The 22,054-nt window shown below is 34.6% G+C and overlaps 1 protein-coding gene across 1 annotated transcript in view; it reads right to left on the reverse strand.

Annotated features, from left to right (window-relative positions):
• EML6 (EMAP like 6) overlaps window positions 1–22,054 on the reverse strand; it is a gene marked incomplete at its 5' end in the record, with an annotated part of 80,480 nt that overhangs the window by 35,238 nt on the left and 23,188 nt on the right. Inside the window, 13 exons of the mRNA XM_029086808.1 lie at window positions 520–647; window positions 1,380–1,491; window positions 2,376–2,578; window positions 4,516–4,616; window positions 7,567–7,660; window positions 11,176–11,281; window positions 11,974–12,160; window positions 12,831–12,949; window positions 15,936–16,042; window positions 16,912–17,079; window positions 17,989–18,201; window positions 18,573–18,829; window positions 21,493–21,630. Coding sequence (XP_028942641.1) covers window positions 520–647; window positions 1,380–1,491; window positions 2,376–2,578; window positions 4,516–4,616; window positions 7,567–7,660; window positions 11,176–11,281; window positions 11,974–12,160; window positions 12,831–12,949; window positions 15,936–16,042; window positions 16,912–17,079; window positions 17,989–18,201; window positions 18,573–18,829; window positions 21,493–21,630 — 1,933 coding nt within the window. The remainder of the gene's footprint in view (window positions 1–519; window positions 648–1,379; window positions 1,492–2,375; window positions 2,579–4,515; window positions 4,617–7,566; window positions 7,661–11,175; window positions 11,282–11,973; window positions 12,161–12,830; window positions 12,950–15,935; window positions 16,043–16,911; window positions 17,080–17,988; window positions 18,202–18,572; window positions 18,830–21,492; window positions 21,631–22,054) is intronic.

Genomic DNA, 22,054 nt, shown 5'->3' on the forward strand with positions numbered 1-22,054 from the left:
ACTTTTTTTAACCAAACTTCATACAGTACTCTGTCATACAAAAAGAGCTCTCTCTATGCTTTGCAACACATGCAATGATAACTATGTGTCACTGTAGAAAGCTCTCATAACTCTAAAACTATTTTTCACAAATTAAAGTATAGGATCCTTCGGAATACACCATATTATTTCAGTAAAGGCAAATAAATGGAACCACAGTGTCAAAATAAAATAAATTGTGTTAGCTCTACTCTTTATTTTTCATTTTTATGTTGGGTCTTAAACTAAAGTGCCTAAAAAATTCATTAAAAGTCTCATCATTCTTTGAACTCAATGGATTGTTTGTTTTACCTTCAGAATTCTGTAATCCACAGTGAATCTCAAAGTTATTTACATAAGAAAGCACCAACTTCTGCCTGAGCAAGGAAAGGAATAGTGGCCAACAGAATTAATGAAAACAGAATGAAAATGACTGGGAAAATCTAATAATGTCTTGTATTTCTACAGGGAATATTTTGATGTGGAAGATCCATACAGTACCTGAACAAGCAGAGTCATAGGACCACTTTTATCAATTTCAAGTATCTCTCCATTTTTAGTTCCCACTAGTATATGCCCATGTCCTAGACTGATGGCTCGAATAGAGGGATTGTCTTCTAAAAGTAAACCTGAAGAATATAAAGACATTAATTTTAGGTTTTTATTGTGAAATCAGAGTTTTATATCACCTATAGTTTATACATCTTATATAATCTGCAATTAAAATCTGTTTAAAATAACAAAATATGAGATACACTTGCCTGATCAAGCTACTAGATAATTCATGGATTTAAATTAATAGTTCAAAGGAGGGGAGCTTGTGCTAGTCTGTACTGTGGCAATATAAAGATTGATAATTTACTGCTTTAACAGTGACAGTGTATAAGGAGTTCAGATGCTCCAGAAACATGGACATTAATTGTGTGATTATCTGGGAATATCACTTCACAGATTTTCAAACTAATGCCTGAGGAAGTACAATTTAACAAATTTTTCCAATTCGCAGGGTCCCTGGTCTCACCACATGACATTTGGCCAGTTGAGGAAGCTAGCTGCTAAATAGAACAGATTTTTGGAACAGACGGACTCACAGGCTTGTGACATTTCTTTTTAAAATCATTTATTTGATGAAAACAAAGTCTAATGTTATGGAATAGAGGAGGAAATAGGGGAACAAACTATAAATAGCAAAGACTGTGTGAACTACAACTTATAGCAATCAAAAAAGAAAATTCCAGCACAGAGTAGTAAGTAGTATATTACCATTCCCTTTGTGCTCTGGTAAGGTTTGACTCCTATATTACTGCCATTTTATCAGCTTTCATGCATATGGTCCTTATTAAAACAATGAAGAATAATACCTTTAGAACTAGCAGATAGTGCTGCTCTTTTAATAGCGTACGTCTTCAGACATCTTTCAAACATATCATCCCAAAGTGCCACAATTCCATCTTTTCCACCAGTTACAAAACCCTGTAGGATCACAGTAGGAAAACATATATAAACATCAGCACTCATATATTAGTATTTAAAAGGCATGTCCAAAGGCAGTATAAATTCTTCCCTGCATTTTATTCCTGTCTTCAATTAAAAATACTGGAGCCTATACCTATGAGGAAAGAAATATAAGGGGAGAAGATTTAGAGGGTTGCTTTTCTGGGGTTATAAAGACTTATAACCATGCAGAGTGCATATTATTGTAAATAGTAATGGTGAACCGTAACATTTTTTTACATGTGAAGATAAGCTATGGAAAAATATGTGCTTCATCCTTAGAAGAGGCAGTAGTTGGTAATAATAGATTCTCAGGTTATTTAAAATTCAATGGACTTCACAGATGCTTCAAACTGAGTTCTAATAATGCATAGGGACCAATTCTTTGATTAATTCCCTTGGTAGATTCTCTTTATCTGTGTCAAGTGAGTGCAAAACACAACAAAAATGCAATGAAGAGGATATTCAGAAGATAGAGTGCCAAGATCAAATAGAAAAATTCATGGAAAAGCTAGGAACAATCAATTAGGGCTAGAAAGGACTGAGCCACAGGGATCTTAACTGACCTTGATATATAAAAAAGTGAAAAGCTAATATTCTTCTTCTCATGCTATACTTTTAACATTGAAACTATAATCTCAAAAAGGATATTCCATTATCAACATGTTGCAACTTGTTTTCTGTTGGAGTTTTCCTTATTAAAGCACCTTCAATGTTAGTGCAATGTATAACTTGGATATTGCAGAACAATGCGTTGCTTACATACACACGTACAAAACCTGAGTATCTTTGTTGGGAGATACGTTGGTTATACACTTATAAAATCCAGTATTGCAACAAAAATAATAAAGAATGATAAATACCTTATCCAATGCATGCATGGCAAAGACAGGTCCATCATGGGCTTTGACTGTCTTAAGCAATAGAGTATCCTTCCAGATATAAATGTCTCCAGTAGCAGCACCAGAGAAAACTAGATCTTCTATTCTCCCATATGAAACACTCATCATAGTTTCCAATTTTCCAGTAGTTCCAAATGTTCCTCGTTTTGATGTAAAGCCTCCACCTGCAAAATAAACAAAAGTAAGTCTTTTTATGTTTTTGGTTTCTAGCCATAGTGCAGTAAGGGAAAAATGTTTTGATCCCATCATCTCTTGTGATTGCCTAAGACATGGTAGATATTAGAAGTACTGAAAACATGAAAAACATAACAAAATAAAGTCAATCTAGTAATGACAGTTTTGAAGCAGTACAGACTCTATTTTTAAGACTGTTATTTCCAAGCAAATGACAAATTTTGGTAAGGAATTGTGTAAAAAGAATTAATACGATGGCTGTCAAAATATTTTTTGCACAGAGCAGCCTGCCAAGCTTTTTCTCTTTAGAGGTGACCACAAGGACACATGAAACACTACCGAGGTTTGTTTTAGTTGTCCACTGGCAACCTGACATTTTGACAGCAGGTTTGCAGAACAAATGGCAGGATTTGCTCCTCTTCTGATTGTCAGAGAACCAAATTGCCTCAGCCTTACTTTGATTCAGACAGCAGGAAGTAGTCATATGCGCCCATGAACTGAGTGCTTATAGACAAAAAAACACATACAATTACAAAATAATATAGGTAATGGTGTCCTGGCTTCAAGTCATCATGTATTTCACAGTTAACAGCAGACTGATATTCCCAATTCCACCAATCAAATCTTAATTCAAATATACCATTTTTATTGCGAAGAGACTATTCTTGGAGTAAGATACTGCTTAATGCAAATTCCTGTAACAGAATTTGCTAAATGAGCAATGCAAGTCTATTTAATTACTACGAAAATAACCTAAACATAAAAAATGCAGGGGAAAAAAAAAACAACCAAACAGTAATTTTACATCTGAAAGCACCTGAACCACTTGAATGCTGTAAAGTGCAGTATAAGTATAGGAACTTCTTAAAACTATCTAATTTTGAGTTGTCTTGAGTTCTGTTTTTAGCTGCCCTTGTGCTGCCTACCTTTGCTGAATTTTACCCACAGATGTTCTCCAAGGTCTTTTTACCGAGCACTTGTGTAGTGTGTATATGATTAAAAGTCAAGAAGAAAAAAAAAATAAATAAAAATTCAGTCCTGAATAAAAAAATATCCTCAATCAGAACCAATTTTGCTGTCTCTCTCAGTTTGTCAGAGCAACTTCTAGACTGATAGCTACTTCCCATCTGAATATTTCGCTTATCAATTTGCAAAATCTTATCCTGTTTTTACATTATAGAAAACACATTTTCATTTTTCATTATTTAGAAAAGGAAACAAAACTCCTATATTATATGTTATATTACCTTGATATCTTGATTCTTGTGATATCATATCATATATCATGACTTTTAGCCTAATGGATAAATTATAAATTACTATAACTGACTATAACTGAATTTCTGCAAAATACCTGATTTTTTTTTTTTTTTTTTTTTTTTTTTTTGGCCTGGCTACACATTTTAAGGTCCATTCTCAAAGCTATCTTTCCAGCCTGGCACTTTGAAACATGTGCTTCCATCTGTGGAAGTCACCTCTGATGACTGAAAAACAGCTCAATCTTGAAACTGCAGGGTTGTTGAAGTGTTATGTCAGTACCTGAAGTGCAAACACTACCGTTTTCAGCAGCACACCAGAGGCACCCAAGATTCTTAGCTACCAGTTGGCCTTTTCACAACAAAGGTCATAATCTGCCTCAGTGAATTACAGGGCTGCATGTTTTCTGAGAGCCAAGGATGCTTGTTTAGGAGAAAACCGTGATAGGATGACTAGAGTTAAAAAATTAATTACCTGGAAGTGACTTCCAAAGATAAAGGAATACTGTGACATTTGCTGATCAGAGGTAGGTTTTCACCCCTGGAGTATTTTATTAACTAGAAAATTGCTTTACAAATAAAACAAATTCTTAAACTGAGAACATGATATTCCTGTATTAAAAATATACACATTCTCAAATAAATTAAATATAAAATACTTAATACAGTACCTGTTTGCTGCCAAAATTTGATATGCTTCATCCCAGCTGTGACTAGTTTGTCTACATGATGTGGATTACACTTCACTACAAATATTTTATCTTTATGGCCCCTGCAATAAAAATAAAAATTAAAAAACAGGGTAAGGGATGATTTAACATTTCAAACTAATTTGTTTTAAATAGGCATTTCATCGTATTGAACTAAGCAAAGCAAACATGGTCTTTAACAATGAGAATCATATCACCGTGACTGTCATACTCTTGGTGAAAATAGAATCATAGAATGGTTTGGGTTGGAAGGGACCTTTAAAGATGACCAAGTCCAACCCCCCTGCCATGAGCAGGGACATCTTCCACTGGACCAGGCTGCTCAGAGCCCCATCCAACCTGACCTTGAATGTTTCCAGGGATGGGGCTTCTACCACCTCTCTGGGCAACCTGTGCCAGTGTTTTCACTACTATCATTATAAAAAATTTCTTCCTTATATCTAATCTAAATCTACCTGCTTTCATTTTAAAACCATTACCCCTTGTCCTATCACTGCAGGCCCTGCTAAAAAGTCTGCCCTTATCTTTCTTATAGTCCTCCTTTAAGTATTGAAAGGCCCCAATAAGGTCTCCCTAGAGCCAACTCCAACTCTCTCAGCCTGTCTTCATACGAGAGGTGTTCCATCCTTCTGATCAAATACAACAGTGTGGGTCTATAACACTGAGGACTGGCAGATGATCACTGAGGTTACGTTTACATTATCTCTACCATCATTACCCTATCTAACAAAAAGTAGAGAGCCATGTTGCTAATCTGCAAGTGTTTAGCCTTGGAAGTTTGACCCACAGAGCTGGCAGAATGTATTTGAGCATATACCGTATAGGAATTAGACTACAGAAATGTAGTCAATAAAAAATTGTCTCCCACTGAATTTCAGTTTAATTAAGTCATAATGAAGGAGCAGGCAAGAAAGGTCAATGCAATTAAGAGAAGGTATAAAGGGCAACATAAATATTTAAATGGATAAGAACTCAATTAATAAATATTTAAAATAGTCAGGAAAAACAATGAAGTTTTTAACCTACTGTGCTTCAAGAGGAAAAATAAAATAACAAATTTTAAAATTATAATTTAGGAAACAGTTCATTCAGCAGCATATACACCTTCAAATTTAGTTCTCGGGTAACTACAGTTATTCTTGCTGGAGCAAATATTTTTGGGAATTTGTAGGTTTAAGTTTCACCATTGCAAAAAATATTCCTAGATTATTATAGTAATAATTAGTAGCAATTCTTTCCATTTCAGTTTTTAAAAACTTTTCAATATGAATTTTCAGGTTTTGTACTATGATAATGTCACTTTCATCTGACAGGTTTAGAAAATCTGGAAAATCACATGGTTCTGATAATTTCTTGGATTCAGTATTTTCTTTTGGTGAATCAGTCTAGATGAAAACCAGTCCTTTACACCTTTGACATTTGAAGTACATCATCTTGCAATTCTTTCTCCTTTTCCTCTACTTTGCTATAATGATGCCCAGCCTTTCACAGAATCACAGGGGTTGGAAGGGGCCTCAGTAGATCATCTGGTCCACCCCCCCTGCCAAAGCAGGTTCCAAAAAGGTTGCACAGGAAAGTGTCCAGGTGGGTTTTGAACATCTCCAGAGAAGGAGACTCCACAGCCTCTCTGGGCAGCCTGTCCCAGTGCTCTGACGCCCTCACAGTAAAGAAGTTTTTCCTTAAGTTTTTGTGGAACTTTTGGTGTTCCGGTTTTTGCCCATTGCCCCTTGTCCTGTCACTGGGCACCACCAAAAAGAGTCTGGCCCCATCCATTTGTCCCCCACACTTCAGGTATTTATGGACATTAATAAGATCCCCTCCCAGTCTTCTCCTCTCCAGGCTGAAGAGTCCCAGCTCTCTCAGCTTTTCCTCATAAGGGAGATGCTCCAGGCTCCTCATCATCTTTGGGGCCTCCGCTGGACTCCCTCTAGAAGATCCCTGTCTTGAACTGGGGAGCCCAGAACTACATCACAAATTTTAAACAGGATTTTCGATCTTGCTGTCTAATAAACCGGATGTCTGAGATAAAATTATATATCTGATTATGGTACACACACACACACTAGCAGACAGTGCTGCCATGAGAAAAATCTTATTTCTTCTGGAACTTGTCACCATATAATAATAAAAGTAAAATATCTTTCACAGTCACTTTTTTGCAGCTATACTAACAATTTCTACTGACTAATGTGAGATGTTACATGGCTGCAGACAGCATATGAAATTAACCTCTTGATTTTCTGGTATGTAAATCCATCCTTACATGAATTCTGTACAATTCTAGTATCTGAACCTTAGGGGTACATTTGACTTGTACCTCAAGGGTAAGACAGAAACCAGGTTCTCAGACAGTTTAATTATTCTAATATGTACAACTAGCTTAGTATAAAGAAAAAAAACTGATTTTTTTTTTTTTTTTTAAAAAAAGCAAACATGTAAACCATAATCCAATCCCCTTCCCAACATTGGTCCCCTCAAGCAATTGCAAAAGCTTCCTCATTATTGTGTTATTTGCTAAGCTTTCTGTTAGTAACTGCAAAGAGAAAACAGCTCAGAAAAAGCTGACTCAGAAGAAAGGAAAGATCAGTAGACCTTGAAAAATCTATTTATATTAGAGGGAACACTTTTTTATTTTTAGAAAAGTGATCTGGTTATGTGCACTGATGGAACCCAGCATATCATTTAATGCATAAAGGAAAATATGACATCTCTGATGATTTCTGCCCTGAATCAGGACATAAAATTGGGAGAAAATATTAACTTAACTTGAAAAATCATTAAACGAGCTGCAATATCAATGTAGCTATCGTAAAAAAAAATGCTAGGGAACTCTTGACAGAAGTAGTTCACAGAATTTCCAAACACAATGCTGTACATACCAAGGTTTTAAATCTGGATATATTGCTCTGAAACACCATTGTGTTTTTTCCTATAAACAAAGTAATACATTTGGGTGGTACTATTCAGAAAAATATAATCACAGGGGACATTTTTACTGAGATATATTCTTACCTGGTTGTTGCTAGCTTTTCTCCCTTTTTCCAGTCCCAAAACACAATGGCATGATTATCATCTAGCCCAACAGATGCCAAACATTTTCCATCAGCTGTACAGAAACATGCTTAATGTTAAAGGTGCTAAGGCTTTAGCTGAGTAACAGGCGATAAACACAACAAATACTTTGTAAACTGAATTTCAAAGCATATATTATAATGAAGCAAAAAAAGGAACTAATACATTGAGAGATGAGGGTTCAGATTCACAGTCCTAAAGTACTGCATACAGAATTAGACAAATGAACTGAGAAAGGCAGTCAACCTGCCCAACCTCTTAAGATGACTGAAGTCTATACCTGCTGAAGATTTTATCCACAAGTGCAATACTTTGCACCAAAATGAATATTAGGTGATGAGACATCAAACTGCAATCCAGATTTCACAGAGCATCCTACTAATCCATGACCTAGCCTTCCTCTTCTTAACTAAGGTGACTAAATATGGCATCACCCTTATCAGAGACAGAACAGGTTGTGTTATAGGTCACAAAAAGGTTTTTCTGCTGATTTTTTAACTGGATGATTACAAGACAGGCTATTCTCTTCTAGAAAAGGCATTCTTTTGACTTTATTATCTTCTGTTTGTATGTCTAACCTAATTTAGGTGGGTTTTTTTCATTTGTATTCCTTATCAAACCATCGGTCTTTTGCAAAGGGAGATATAAAACATTCCTGTGTGTAAGTACAAGGAAGGTAGGTAGGATCAAACAAGACAGCAAAAGTCAATTTCATGAAGTCCAAGTACTCCAAAATCATGTTGCATTTTATTTGAAATATTTCTGATCAGATCATCTTTTCTTTTACTTCAAATTGTAACAGGAATTATTAGTGTATAATGAAACGGGTGGTTAAAAGTTAATAGGGAATGTAATGAAACTATAAATATGACAGAAAATGCTAAGGCTAAAATGGAGTGCTGGCTATCGTCTCTTCTACTGCAGGAAAGACATAGCACTACTGCTAATGAGAGGAAGAAAAGCAAGAACAGAATAACATATGTAATTCAACAGTACCTAGGCATTCTTGCTACGTGTATGAAATAGCGATAAACAAGACCATTGTTACCAAACTATTAGAGAGAAACTACTGTCGTGAAATTTTGAAAAACTTAAAAAACTAAACTATAATATTTGAAGTATATCATAAGACAATTTAACTTTATAGGTTAAAGCAGGAGCTGATTATTTGACTTTACTTTTAACTGAAGAAAAGTTAAAGTTGGAGGAAGTAGAGAACTAGGGAGATGGGCCAAAAGAGTGAAAGAAAGCAATGACTTGAGAATGTTACTTCTTGTAGAAGTTAACAGATGTTAACTGTGCTCACGCATATTTGACTTGAAGAATAGAAAGAGTGCCACTGGTTTAAATTGCTCCATTAGAACTACTCCAAAGTTCATAAGGCTGAATAGGTCCTCACAGCTAAACTGGGCTTACAGTATTTAGCAATTGAATTCTATGAGATGCAAGTCAAGAAGGAGAAGGAGAATTACAGAAAGAGGAAAAGAGTTCACAGTTGAATTAAATGAGCCTAGGTGGGAGGAGTGTAAATAGGCAGGAAGGAATTAAGTTGAAAAACAGGAGAGGAAACCAAAAGTGAGTTTATTTAAAAAAAAAAAAAAAAAAAAAAAAAAAGACAAACAAGGAGACACAAAAAGCTAACGAGAAAGGAAAGCAAAAGGAGGCAGTACAAACTATTCTATAACCGTTTTAGTGAGATAAAATGCTACAACAATAGCTGATGACAATAATTATTTTTAGATATAACTCAATAATGTTAATGGAACACGGTTGACAGAATTTTATAGGTAAGAACACAATTTGAACTTTATTCACTTGAAACAGGCAGTTTTATGCGCTCATGGGCTATACACTCTCACTAACATCCAAAATTATAGATGTAAAAATAGCCACCAGAGGGCACAATCAAACATTGCATGAATTAAATTATAATCTTCAAATCATATCATCATCAGAACAGTCCTATAAAAGTGACCCAGCCCTGTACACTGTTTTCAGTAATGGCCAATAGAAGACATCTTAAAAAATGAGTAAGGGCAGAAAGAATTGATAGTATACAGTCAGTCATCAGATCAAGTACAGCCAAAAAAGGCCGGGAGTTTTGGGTTTCTTTCTTTAAGCTTCAAGTACTGTGACCTGAACCTAATTTAGGTTCAGGTCACACTACTTGAATATAATAATTAATAATATAATAAATATCTATTAATAACACAATGAACACTCCCTACATAAGACCAAAGTAGCACTCTGGTCCTGTAGTGAAGTACAACTTTGCACAACTATCTGCTCCTATCTGTGCCCAGAACCTTAGCTAGAGCCAGTTAGGAATGCAATATGTGTATTCTCAGGATCAGGTCCTAAAGCAATGCTGTAATGATGCCAGTGGTAATTACTTTTAAAAAGAGATTTAATATTTTTATACAGATTTATGTCCACAGAATATGTGGTCAGCTTATTCTTTAGGCTTTTATAGAGGTACATGAACTCTAACACACAGAGTACTGCTATCTGTACAGGAATCTAATTTCTGTTGAAAATGTAAACCACAAACTAAGTATTTTCTAAATATATGAACATTTGTTCCATTAGGGATTTTAATGACAAGTTTTTTAACGACTATGCACACTATGTCAATTAGATCATCCTTATCCGTTTTCCCTTTTTGTGGTACCACATCTACTTTCAGAACTAGGTTACATGCCACAGTGGATCAGCACTTTTACATTTGAATTCCAGTTCCTGGATGAACACTAAGGTTTCTCTTCTGATAATGGAATATGATTCAGTTCCACAGACTTATCTTTGTGGAAGTAAAACTTCTTTCATATAGTCCTGTCTCATAAATGTGATCTATGTCTTAATGAATTATTACCACATTTCTAGAGAGGAGAATATGACATAAATTATGTTTAATTAAAAAAAAAATCAGATTAAGAAAAGGATAGTTCAGCTAAAGTAATCTTTTTTTTTTTAATAGAAAAAGAAGAGTAAGGACTTTGGTAAGTACTTTTATAAAGATGCAAAAGTATGTAAGTCACCACCATATGGATGATGTTTTTCAAAGCTGAATATAGGAATTACCCTTTGAGAACTGAGACAGTTTAGGTCATTCATCTCAGAAAGACAAGTAGGAGAAATAGCAGACAACTGTTTGTCACATATACTTCTGTAAACTCACTGAAAAATGTGGGAACTGTTAGCAAATTTGAAGCAATATATGAGCCTACAGATCACGTTTCTAACTCATTTATACACTTCAAGTCACCATTCTGCCCACTTTTAAATTACTATACCATCATGTAGACAGTCACCAGAGTCCTAGCTGTACTCTGGTTATTTTGTATGAGACACCACAAAAATCAATTATTGACTGATTGACAAAAGGTACATGATTGACTTTACTATACACACTATTTTTATCAAAACTGTTAGCAGACTTTTACATAAAATTTGTATTGGTTGTAAAATTGGCTAGCTATTCAAATCAAGATTTCATCATAAGGATTGCTTTTTAACTAATCATTTAGATTAATCTAGGTCGTGGCTTACCTGAAAAATCCAGTGCACACACTCCTCTCTGATGCTGGCCTTTGAGCAACGACAAACATTTCAGTGTCTGTGTGTCCCAAACATGGATAGCAGCATCTCTTCCAACCTAAATCAGATGATTAATTGGAATATCTGTTCATAGAAGTTCAAAGCACATCAGCATCAGTAATTAGCACTATCATATCTTCAAAACACTCCAGAGGTAACTACTTTTCCACTTGCTCTATTTTATCTTTTTCAAGATCTTTTTCTCTTTTAGAGAAGTATCAGTAGATAATCTCTAAAGTGTTTGGTATCATATTAATAATATAATTTATTCTGATATATATGAATATATATGAATATAGTGAATATATTATATTCAGTACCAGATATCAGTAGAGTGCCCAACATAGAATAGCCTTTATCTGAGTCAGGCTTTTGAATGTTACTACAGTACAAAAATACTGTGACTGACTAATGAAACCTTCAAGCCTCCTAGGTTATAGATAAAATACAGCTCCTGCATTTTACAGATGAAAGCAGAGGTTCAGAGTTAATCTAAGATTTTTTGCAAGGCCACAGCATAAGATTGGCAGTTTTTCCTATTATAGGAATGATTTAATAATCATCTCAAAAAGTTTCCAGTCCAGTACTCCCCAGCAGTTTGGCAGGGATATAGGAAACAATACAGAGTTTACCCACATTTAGGAGGAAACACTATACTGAAGGACAAAGAAAACCACGTTTCCCCTAATAATATATTGTAAAGGGAATTTATTTCCATGTTTGCTAAGATCATAACTTCTAAATACCCACCTGTCCAGTAGCAACATAGTCTTTCACTGGGTGAATGCTTAGGCTGAGGATGTCATCATCATGACCAAGATACAGCCTTTGAGTGTGTTGTTGCCTATTGTATACAACAGCTACAGCAGCGATATGATACACCACTTCTCCAGTTTGTGTGTAGAACAAGTTATTCCGACAGTCATAGCCTCTATAACTGAAATAAATAAAACCCGAGTTATATACTGTTTCAAAACTATTCTGGTAACTTGTGTAACAAACTGTGCAAATAATTTGTGTGTTAACTTGAAAAGAGTACAGCTGCGGTGTCAACTTTAGCTTGAAAATATCAGAGCACACAGGCAGAGAGAGACTATTGCCAACAAGAGCAGGTATTCATAAATCTTCTCATGGTTTACTTTGCACCTAACTCCTAAATTAGTACCTATTTCACAAAAAGAATACATACTTCACTTAGAATTATGTCCAGATAAGTTTTAAAGGGAATTGGATTCAAGCAGAAATCTATGAGGCATTTTTATGAATCACGGCCATCAGAATCAATTTAACAGAGAATCTTTGCTCCAGGAACCATAAGGTGTAGTTAACAGCTAGTTTAAAATGTGATTTTATAAAATACAATGCTGATGTAATATTTATCATATGGCTACAGTATTATAACCTTCTCTTGTTCCTTAACAAACACAACTGAAAGAAAAGAAAATCTGTCTGATATTCCAAAAATTACCCACAGTAACAATGACAAACAAATTAATTGTGGGTAAGCACTGAAAAATGCTTTGCTAAATGCTCTGATGTGAATTGATTAACATTGCTAGGATGTTTTAACAATCACAAAAAACAAGTATTATCTAATATTACTCTACCCATGTATAAACTGCAACTTTAAACTGTCCTCGGGTGCACGCTCTCTTTTAAGGAAGGGCACAGAATGGTTTTTCTCTTTACTTTGCTGTTTCAGCTGAGGTAGGTCTTCTTTGTAAACCTGAAGAATAATTGTTAAAGTTAATTGCACATCTCCAGTTTTTTAAATATTCATATATATGAATGAAACTTTCATTACGTTAAATATTAAATTTAATATATGTTAATATGATGTTCTGTAGTTACAACACAGTGTCAGTCACTATTGCTCCCTGCAGAACTTCAGATAATAACAAATGTTTTCCAGAAAACAAAGTCCCCTGACATGTAAGTGGCCCAGACCATGAGTCTGTAGTAGCAGCAGCAGAGTGCATATTTTCTGGAAGATTCCAGACTCATTTAGTCAAAAGGAATTTAAACATTGACTGTAACTCTTTAAGTATCTTTTAACTTTGTATGTGCTTCAGTGTATGTGTTCAAAGCTGAACATAAAGAATTAATTCTACCTAGGGATTTTACAAAAGGACAATGAAATTGCCTCTCCCACAGAAATCTAACTGCAAAGATGGAATACTGGATTTTTACAAGAAAGGTGTCCTTTTGAAACAGTAGGCAAACTGTAAACATATTATGTCTGTCACTTGTATGTATTGTACTTTATCCTGAGTGTTCTCATCCATTTACTCTTGCTCCTAAGTGAATGCTACCAATGAAACAGAACATGGGATCATAATTTTCTAATGCATCTCAAAATCTAGAATCTTCTATACTGCTTCATCCATAATGCTTAAAAAAACACAACAAGACACCAACCCAAACTAATAAGATTAATGTTTTTGTTTCCATGTGCTTTTGTAAATTATTTCCTTTAACAAAATGTAAAGTAAAGCTTATGCTTGGGGTTGTCTCACACTTCCTGTATAAGATTCTATTTTAAGTTGTTTCTAGCTTTTTCATGTGTTAACCTGCTTGGAAAATTGTTGTTTAACTGCCTACAACTATTTTTTCACTTTTAGTTTTTAAACCCAGACATCCTTTTTGACACATAGACAGCATGGAGGAGGATGTTGTCTGATTTAAATACAGATGGAAAATCAGGAGGAGGAGAGGAAGATGGAACAAGCATTCTAGTGAGACTTGGAGTAAAAGAGAAGGCAGGGAGAAAATTTGACAAAAACTCTGTTTCAGTTGGCAAATGTGATCAATAAAGAGACAAAATAAGCTGTTGTCAGAAGGACCTATGGCATTTATTGCAAATCTAGAAAGTGAGGTGAAAAGACAAAGGACAGCCCTTGGCTAAAGCATGGAACATTAGCAGTGATCCTTCCACATTCTAGAAAGCAGCTCCATGGCAGCCATTAAATCACTCAAACCAACTTGAACCAAGATTATTGTGTATTTTTCATGCTTAGTACAAGACCCTAGTTCTGGTCCAAGGAAGTTCTGACCTTTCAGCACTGCAACTGATAAGGTCACAGGACTAGGTGACAAGTAATATTCTATTCACAATGACAACAGCTCCTGAAAATCAAGTCCCAGACATTTTTAAATAAAAGCGAAAGTCAGAAGGTGGATAGCAGAATTTGATGTTAATGTTTCATTTAGTTCAAAACAAGGATGACAGCACCCTTCCACATCACAGACTGTTACAAAGATCAGTGTTGGCAAAGTACTCAATGTCATGAATGGAATGGAAAGAACCACAAGGAAAATAATTCTGCCATCAGAGACACGTTCGAGCAACATGCAATAAAGAAAGACATAGAATGGTCACGTGAATGAAAAAGGGTTAAATAGTTTCTTGTTAGGTAAGAACTAAATATCCCATGTTGGTCAACAGCCAGCTGAATATGAGCCAGCAGCATGCCCGGGTGGCCAAGAAGGCCAACAGCATCCTGGCTTGTATCAGAAATAGTGTGGCCAGTAGGAGTAGGGCAGTGATTGTGCGCCTGTACTGGGCACTGGTGAGGCTGCCTCCCGAGTGCTGTGTCCAGTTTTGGGCCCCTCACTACAGGAAAGACACTAAGGTGCTGAAGCAGGTCCAAAGGAAGATAATGAAGCTGGTGAAGGATCTAGAGCACAAGTCTTATGAGGAGCAGCTGAGGGAACTGGGTTTGTTTAGTCTGGAGAAAAGGAGACAGAAGGGAGACCTCGCTCTCTACAACCCAGAAAAGAGGTTGTAGCAAGGTGGGATTTGGTCTCTTCTCCCAAGTAGCAAATGCCAGGACAAGAGGAAATGGCTTTGAGTTGTGCCAGGGGAGGTTTAGATTGGATATTAGGCAAAATTTCTTCACCAAAAGGGCAGTCAGGCATTGGAACAGGCTGCCCAGGGAAGTGGTTGAGTCACCATCCCTGGAGGTATTTAAAAGACGAGTAGATGTGGTGCTCAGGGACATGGTTTAGAGGTGGACTTGGTAGTGTTAGGTTTACAGTTGTACTTGATGATCTTAAAGGTCTTTTCCAAACAAAAATTTCTATGATTCTATGATTTGTTTTCTTCTTGCATGGAAGAATCTATCTCAGAACACAGTTGTACTGAAAACAGAAAAAAAAAAAAAAAGTGTCTTAAGTGATTATTAGAGACCAATTTTACTTGGTTCCTATAAACTAGGGTAATTTTAATTCTTGGACATTGTTGTTCTTGGCAATAAAAAAGAATCTGTCACAAATAAATGTATTATACAGGCTTCATACTCATTAAGAGTATTCTGCTTTGAATATGCAGTAGTCATAAAAAACTGCGAGTTATTCTACACATTGGGATTCTAAGTTTGATAGGACTGAAAAGTCTTCTCTAACACTTATCATGAGAATGGGAATAGCAGTAAGTTCTCAAGTTTAAATTTTTGCTTTTTAAGATATAGTCTTTATTCTAACATACAATGGCATATACACCAATGCTTTTTCTCCAAATCTTTTTAAATTCTTATTTCAGCTAAAGTAAACTCTTATTTTGTGTATATTGGTTGCATAATCAGCTAAATACTGTCAACATAATTTTCCTAGAGTAGTCTTATGAATTAGCTGCAAAATTCTTTTGCTTATCTTTACTGAATAGTCACAATAAACTGTTAGATAATTGGCACAATGTGTCAATTTTTACTCACCTGGCGATCATAGTTGATTTGAGCTTCCTGCTCAATATCAGAATCTAACTCTGGCACATCAGATAAATCTGAATCCGATTCTTCACTGTAGGAATCAACGCCACCCTCTGTATAAAAAATAAATCAATATATAACACATCTGATCACAAGAAAATAGTATACAATGCTTTTATATAATTTAGACCACGTGCAAATAAGTATTCAACAACTTTGGAAGCTTAAGCAGCTTGTAAAAATCATGTTTCTATTTCTCCTGCTTCAATGCTTGGGGCAGGAGGTGGCAGAAGAAAGGAGAATAACTAAATAGTTACTAGTACATTTCATCATCTGAGAAAATACTGCTTTCTTAACAGGCATTGGAGTGCAAACATATAGAAATGGTAAATAAAAACTTTCAGTGTCATCACTGTGTTTAAAATTATTTGCTATAAGATAGGTATTTTACCAAATTGTGCAGGTACAGAGTGAATTTTTGCCCTTTTGCTGAAAGGAATCCAATTTTCAGCAGCTTCCACTATGTGGTTCGTGTGGCTTTTGTGGAATATTTTAAGTATCACAGATATAACAAGAAAAAAAATACAGCAATCACATATATATGTGAATTTACATTGAAAATAAAATTAAACAATTCAACATGTGTAGTCAGACTTCTGAGTGCAAGTTAGGTGGCTAATTTTGAAAATCTAGCTTGATCTAGTAATCTCCCTTTAAATATCTTTTTTCACATGCTTTGACAAATACTGCTTATGTATTCCTAAATATATAATATAGCAGACTGCAGAACAGTTTGTAATGTAGCTTGCCTGAAACACATGGTTGTATACGAAAAGTAAAATGTCCCAAGCATGCTGAGCATATGTAATTCCAGGGAATTATAATAGAAATATTTTCTGTTAATTCAGTAAAAGCTTTTTTAACAGTGCTGAATTCTCTGTTGATTTTATTTAATAAATAATTAAGAAGAGATAATTTTTACCTTGTGGAGATGTTTCAAGGATGCCATTTGTTATCCCTTCTGGAATAAATCGCCACTGAAAAACAGAGTGATCAGCACCTCCTGTACTTAAAACCCACTGAAAGTCATGAGACCAACGAACATTGGTTACATGTGCTGAATGGCCAACGTATTTTCTAAATTTAGCTCCTAAAAACCAAAAATAGAACTTAGTATATAAGAAGAAAAAACATTAACATTGTAACTAATAAAGTTAGGCTTTTAATGGAAACACAAGTCTGAACGCTCTTGTGAAAAAGGAAAACAAAAAAATACTTAAGTGGCTCTTGATCTTCTGATTCTAATAGTAATTATAAAATAAAAGTAAATGGTATAAAATGATATGAATTATTCGTTCAGTTTTCCACAAAGCACTTAAATCTTGGCAGGAAGAACCAGATACATATAGCATTTAATTTTCACCTTTATGGACATTACTGCTAATGTGAGTTATACACATGTATCATGTATTGTACTATACACATAAATTCAAATTCACTATCAGAAAATATACTGATATGATATCAAATTAAACACTGAAGAACATGGAAAGCCAAAATGTTCTATTCAGTTGGCTTTATACATGGTACAGTGTAAATACTAAGGAAACAGTTTGTATTAAAAGCCTACCACAAATATGGCGCAAATAGCTCACACAGAGCTACAGTGACACACGCTAACAGACAGTGAAACCCTTCTGAAGTTTCTGAAATTGTTACTGGAAAAAATTTGGTCAAATTATAGTAGTGCATCTGATATTGATACAATTTTGATGTGATGTAAAGTTTTACTGAATTAGCTTCTGAAAATGTAGCATCAGAATAAGAACATTAAACTACACATTCTCAACAGTTCTAAAAACAAGTACATATACATTTGCAGAAATTGTTAGATACATAGAGGGTTAAAGTCTCATCTTTATGTCCATTAATACTGATACGAATTATGCACACACTAAGCTGAATTATACAAAAGACTCAAAAGCCACCATTAGGCAATGTACTGATATGGTATCAAAGTAAATATTGCATTCTTCAGAAATACAAAATACTATCTTACCTTTCTTTAGGCATGGAAATCTGAATAATTTAACCAGTCCAAAATCATCTCCAGTTACTAGCACTGAGCTGTTGTAATTTCCATCCACAGAGTTGACATCTGTGATGTTTGTATATTTTGGCCAAATTCCATTCACTTCAGATCCTATCACAGAGGTCCATGAAGCCCAGTGAATTCCTTTGATCTCATCTTTGCTAGTTAGATGCTTCCCAGCTGAAAATATGCAAGTGAATAATCTGTTTAATAATTCATTTTTTCAGTAACTCCATTTCTTTTCATCACATTTACCTGTGTATTCTTCTTGGGATTAATCTTTCAACCTCAATAAAACATAGAAAGTCACAATTTTAATTTAAATTAGTATAATCTCACATTTGTGGTATTTGATGACATCACACACCTTACCAGTTCTAATGCAGTTGCACATAAACATGCTAAAAACATTAAAAAGTGGAAAAACATTAGATATTCTTGTAAATTCCAGCCAAGAAACTCCGCTTGCAGATGTACCATTTATATCATATTTTTGTGGTTATCTTCAAATCAAATCTGAAGTTTACTTGTTCATAACGTGAGTCACTTACATGGCATCTTGTAGAACAGTCTCTCTCCCGCACCATCATTGGTTTGCAAGACTTTACTATCCACAGACCAGTCAATATGAGTTATAAAACTAGAAGATTTGTTGCATTCTCCTATTTTTTTGTATCGCTGAGCAACCGCATAGATATCCACTGGGCCATCATTAGAACCCACAGCAAGGTAAGAGCCATCTGGTGAAAATTTCATTTCATGGATTACTTCTTTTCGGTCTTTAATATGAACTACCTCTGTCATGTCTCTGCAAGAATCAACAGTAAAAATGTGAACTGTAAACTTGTGAACAAGCAATCCACAAATATATAAGATAAACATGAAGAGAGATGCACTGAATAATTTGTACAGCAAAAAGCACAATTTACAAGAAAATCCTTTTTTTGAGAAGTTCCTATTGCTTTCCTTGGTTATAAGCATACCTTTAAAGCAGAAGTTAGAAACAACTTTAACTGTCAACGATACTTTTCATTCTATTCACCTAATTGTAGCTATAAAACAGTTAGCTGTCTAGTCTAAACTAGATCAGACAATTTTTTTTATTATTTTTTTATTTTTTTTTAACATAGACAGTGGAAAAAGAGTTCCATCCAATGAGCACTTACCCTGTCTCTTACAAGACCATGTTGAAACAGCCTTTGGGAGATACCCATTTCTACACATTAACTCTTGGGCAGACAGGCAAACAGTTTCAATTACAGGCTAACAATTAGACTGTTAAAGTTAGATATGATTAATCCCGCATGCCATGACCTGTTAGCTACAGTTTTAGGGGTTCCAGTACCACCACCACCCACAAGTGGAAAAACAGAAGTGACAATAACTTGCAAACACCTTTGGAAAAAAAACAACACAGCTATAAGTCCAGTTTTGTTTAGGTTTTTTTGTTGGTTTTTTTTTTTTTTTTTTTTTTTTAAATACTTGCTTCTTCCCTATCCAAATTACATTTGATATAACCTCCTTTCTTATCCAAACAAGGAACCAAAACTTACAATGCTAGTGAATGCAGACAAAATTTTTTGCAAGTAGGTTTCCCCATATTCTTTGGCTATGAGAAAAGAATTAAACAAAGTAAAAAAAAATAAAAAATCTTCCCCTGAGTTGACTGAACAATGAGACAAATCTCAGGGTCATTCACTTTGTATTTACAAAGACAACCAATACCAGATTACACATTTGGACTGTAAGGAAATTTTGTGAGGAAGTCTTCTTCATTTCTCATGCTTCTGTTATTCTCCATTTTAAGCTTTTTAAATATTTTTTCCTAATTTCTGTTTTAGTTAATTACTGCTAGTAGCATCAAATTTAAGAAAAGACTAAAATTTATTTTAAAACCAATATATTTTGTTAAAATATATTAAAAATGCTGATACATAGTACTGTTAAAAGCAGAGTCCTGAAAGGAGGAGAATAATCCATAACTGAAGACAGAGATTTCTGGGAGGTGCTGATATGAATGGAAAGATTAATATTACAGATGATCAGGATCTTAAAAAAAACCCAAAAAACTAACAGAATAATTTTGTCAGAAAGTTCTCTTAAAATGGTTAAACTCCAAAACATCAATAGCAGTAGAAATTTGGTTGAGAAAATTCTTATTTATTAATAGACATTTTTTCCTTCAAAAAGAGTTTTGAAAAAAAAAAAATGCTCTTAGCTCTGCCTTATTACTGAAAACTGGTAACAGAACTATCCCATGGTGTTAAATACCGTTACTGATAAAAGTAGCTAAATCTCTGGATTATTGCATAGATCCAGACCCTTCATGGCCAAGAAAAAGGAGAACAAAGATTCATGTCACCGAGTACATGATTTTAAAAAATGTCAATAAAACACGTTGCTTTCATCCACTTTTCCTGGATCAGAGGCTGAAGATTTATTACCCTGTCAGAAGATCTGTCACAGAAAAAGGAGAAGCAATTGCATTCAGGGCCTTACTCAAGGGTGTTGCTACTCTTTCAGGAATAACGCTGCGTTTATCATTATCAGTCTCCACCGGCTGAAGCATGAATAAAGTTAGGTATCAGGCAAATTAGCAAAGACAAGATTACGCTGAGACAAAGAAGATTAACTTCCTTAGAAAAATACTAGTCTTTGAAAATAATTTTAAATTAATAGGAACAGACCATGTAAGTTTTGTGAAAGTCACTAAAGCAGTACATTACAGGGTTTTCACAGATCTTCCATCGATTACAGGCTTTTCCCTCCTATCAGCTAATAGTTCAAAGTATTTTAAGTATAAGCTTACCAAGCATGGAGAAATGTTAAGGAAATGGTAAACTCTTTCAAGTATCAATTAAAATAGCTTAGGTGTTTTGAAATCACACAATTTTGTTGGGCTGTTTCACTCCATGGCCAATTTTGTGTTTCACTTGCTTTTGTGTGTCTTCCATAAAAGTATTCCAAACAGAAAAAGCCTACTGCATATGAAGCATTCATGCAAAAAAAGGCCTATCTAATAAGAAAAGTAGAATTCATATACATCTTGCAAATGCTTAAAACTGTCCTTCCATCACTGATTACTGTGCATAGTATCCCTTCTTGCATTGGCAGGAAATGAAGCATATGATCAAGGAGATTTCTCTCAAAACTGTTATCTCTGTTATGCACATTTCTTCTTGAAAAATATCTATATATTTTCAGAATAGACAAATAAAGAAATCTCAAATTTTATCAACATTATACTAAAAACTAATATTTTGAATAAATAAAGCATAATTGCCAATTACCACCTTTTAAAACACCAAGTGATATTATGGAAGCACATGCTCAATTTTTACTCTTTGATTCTCATAAAATGCCCCATTATTTTTTCTTTTTACAGGAATGAAAGACTTTATGATATGATCTTGAGTTACTCAAGGGAAAAAAAAACTAGTAACATGAGAAACCAGTGTAAGATTTTCTCACCGTACTCGAAGAACAATGAAGGAGCCATCCTTCATTCCAAGTGCTAACTGTGATCCATCAGGACTGAAAGACACACTCCGCACTGCTTCTTCCATATTACAACGAGCTATCAAGGCATGATCAGCAAGACTCCATAATCTGCATCAAAGGAAATTTAAAGCAGTAGATGTTTCTTGACTGCACAGTATTTGAATATCATCAAGAGTAAAAACAGAAAGTTGAACTCAATCAGCAAAGGCCCATTTGTATGCACACCTTATATCAAGATTTCATGATGTATTGAGTTCCTTTCCAACTATGGAATGAAGATAATTTCACTGACTTGAGCTTATAGACTTACAGAAATTTAGTTTTTAAGAACTCAAAACTGCTTATCAATCTAGGAGAGAAAGGGTCAGAATAATGACTGCCTGAATCATTACATGGACACAGAGTTTTCCAACAGTGGCACTGAATGTCTTGGCAAATAATATCAAATGAAGCTTTCAGACACCTTCAGGTGATGTTTTGGGTTCAAATTTCTTTCAAAATAAAGGAGTCTTTACTGTTCCCAGTTCTAGCA

This window comes from Antrostomus carolinensis, unplaced genomic scaffold (assembly GCF_000700745.2).
Source record: "Antrostomus carolinensis isolate BGI_N321 unplaced genomic scaffold, ASM70074v2 scaffold3289, whole genome shotgun sequence".
Lineage (NCBI taxonomy): Eukaryota > Metazoa > Chordata > Aves > Caprimulgiformes > Caprimulgidae > Antrostomus > Antrostomus carolinensis.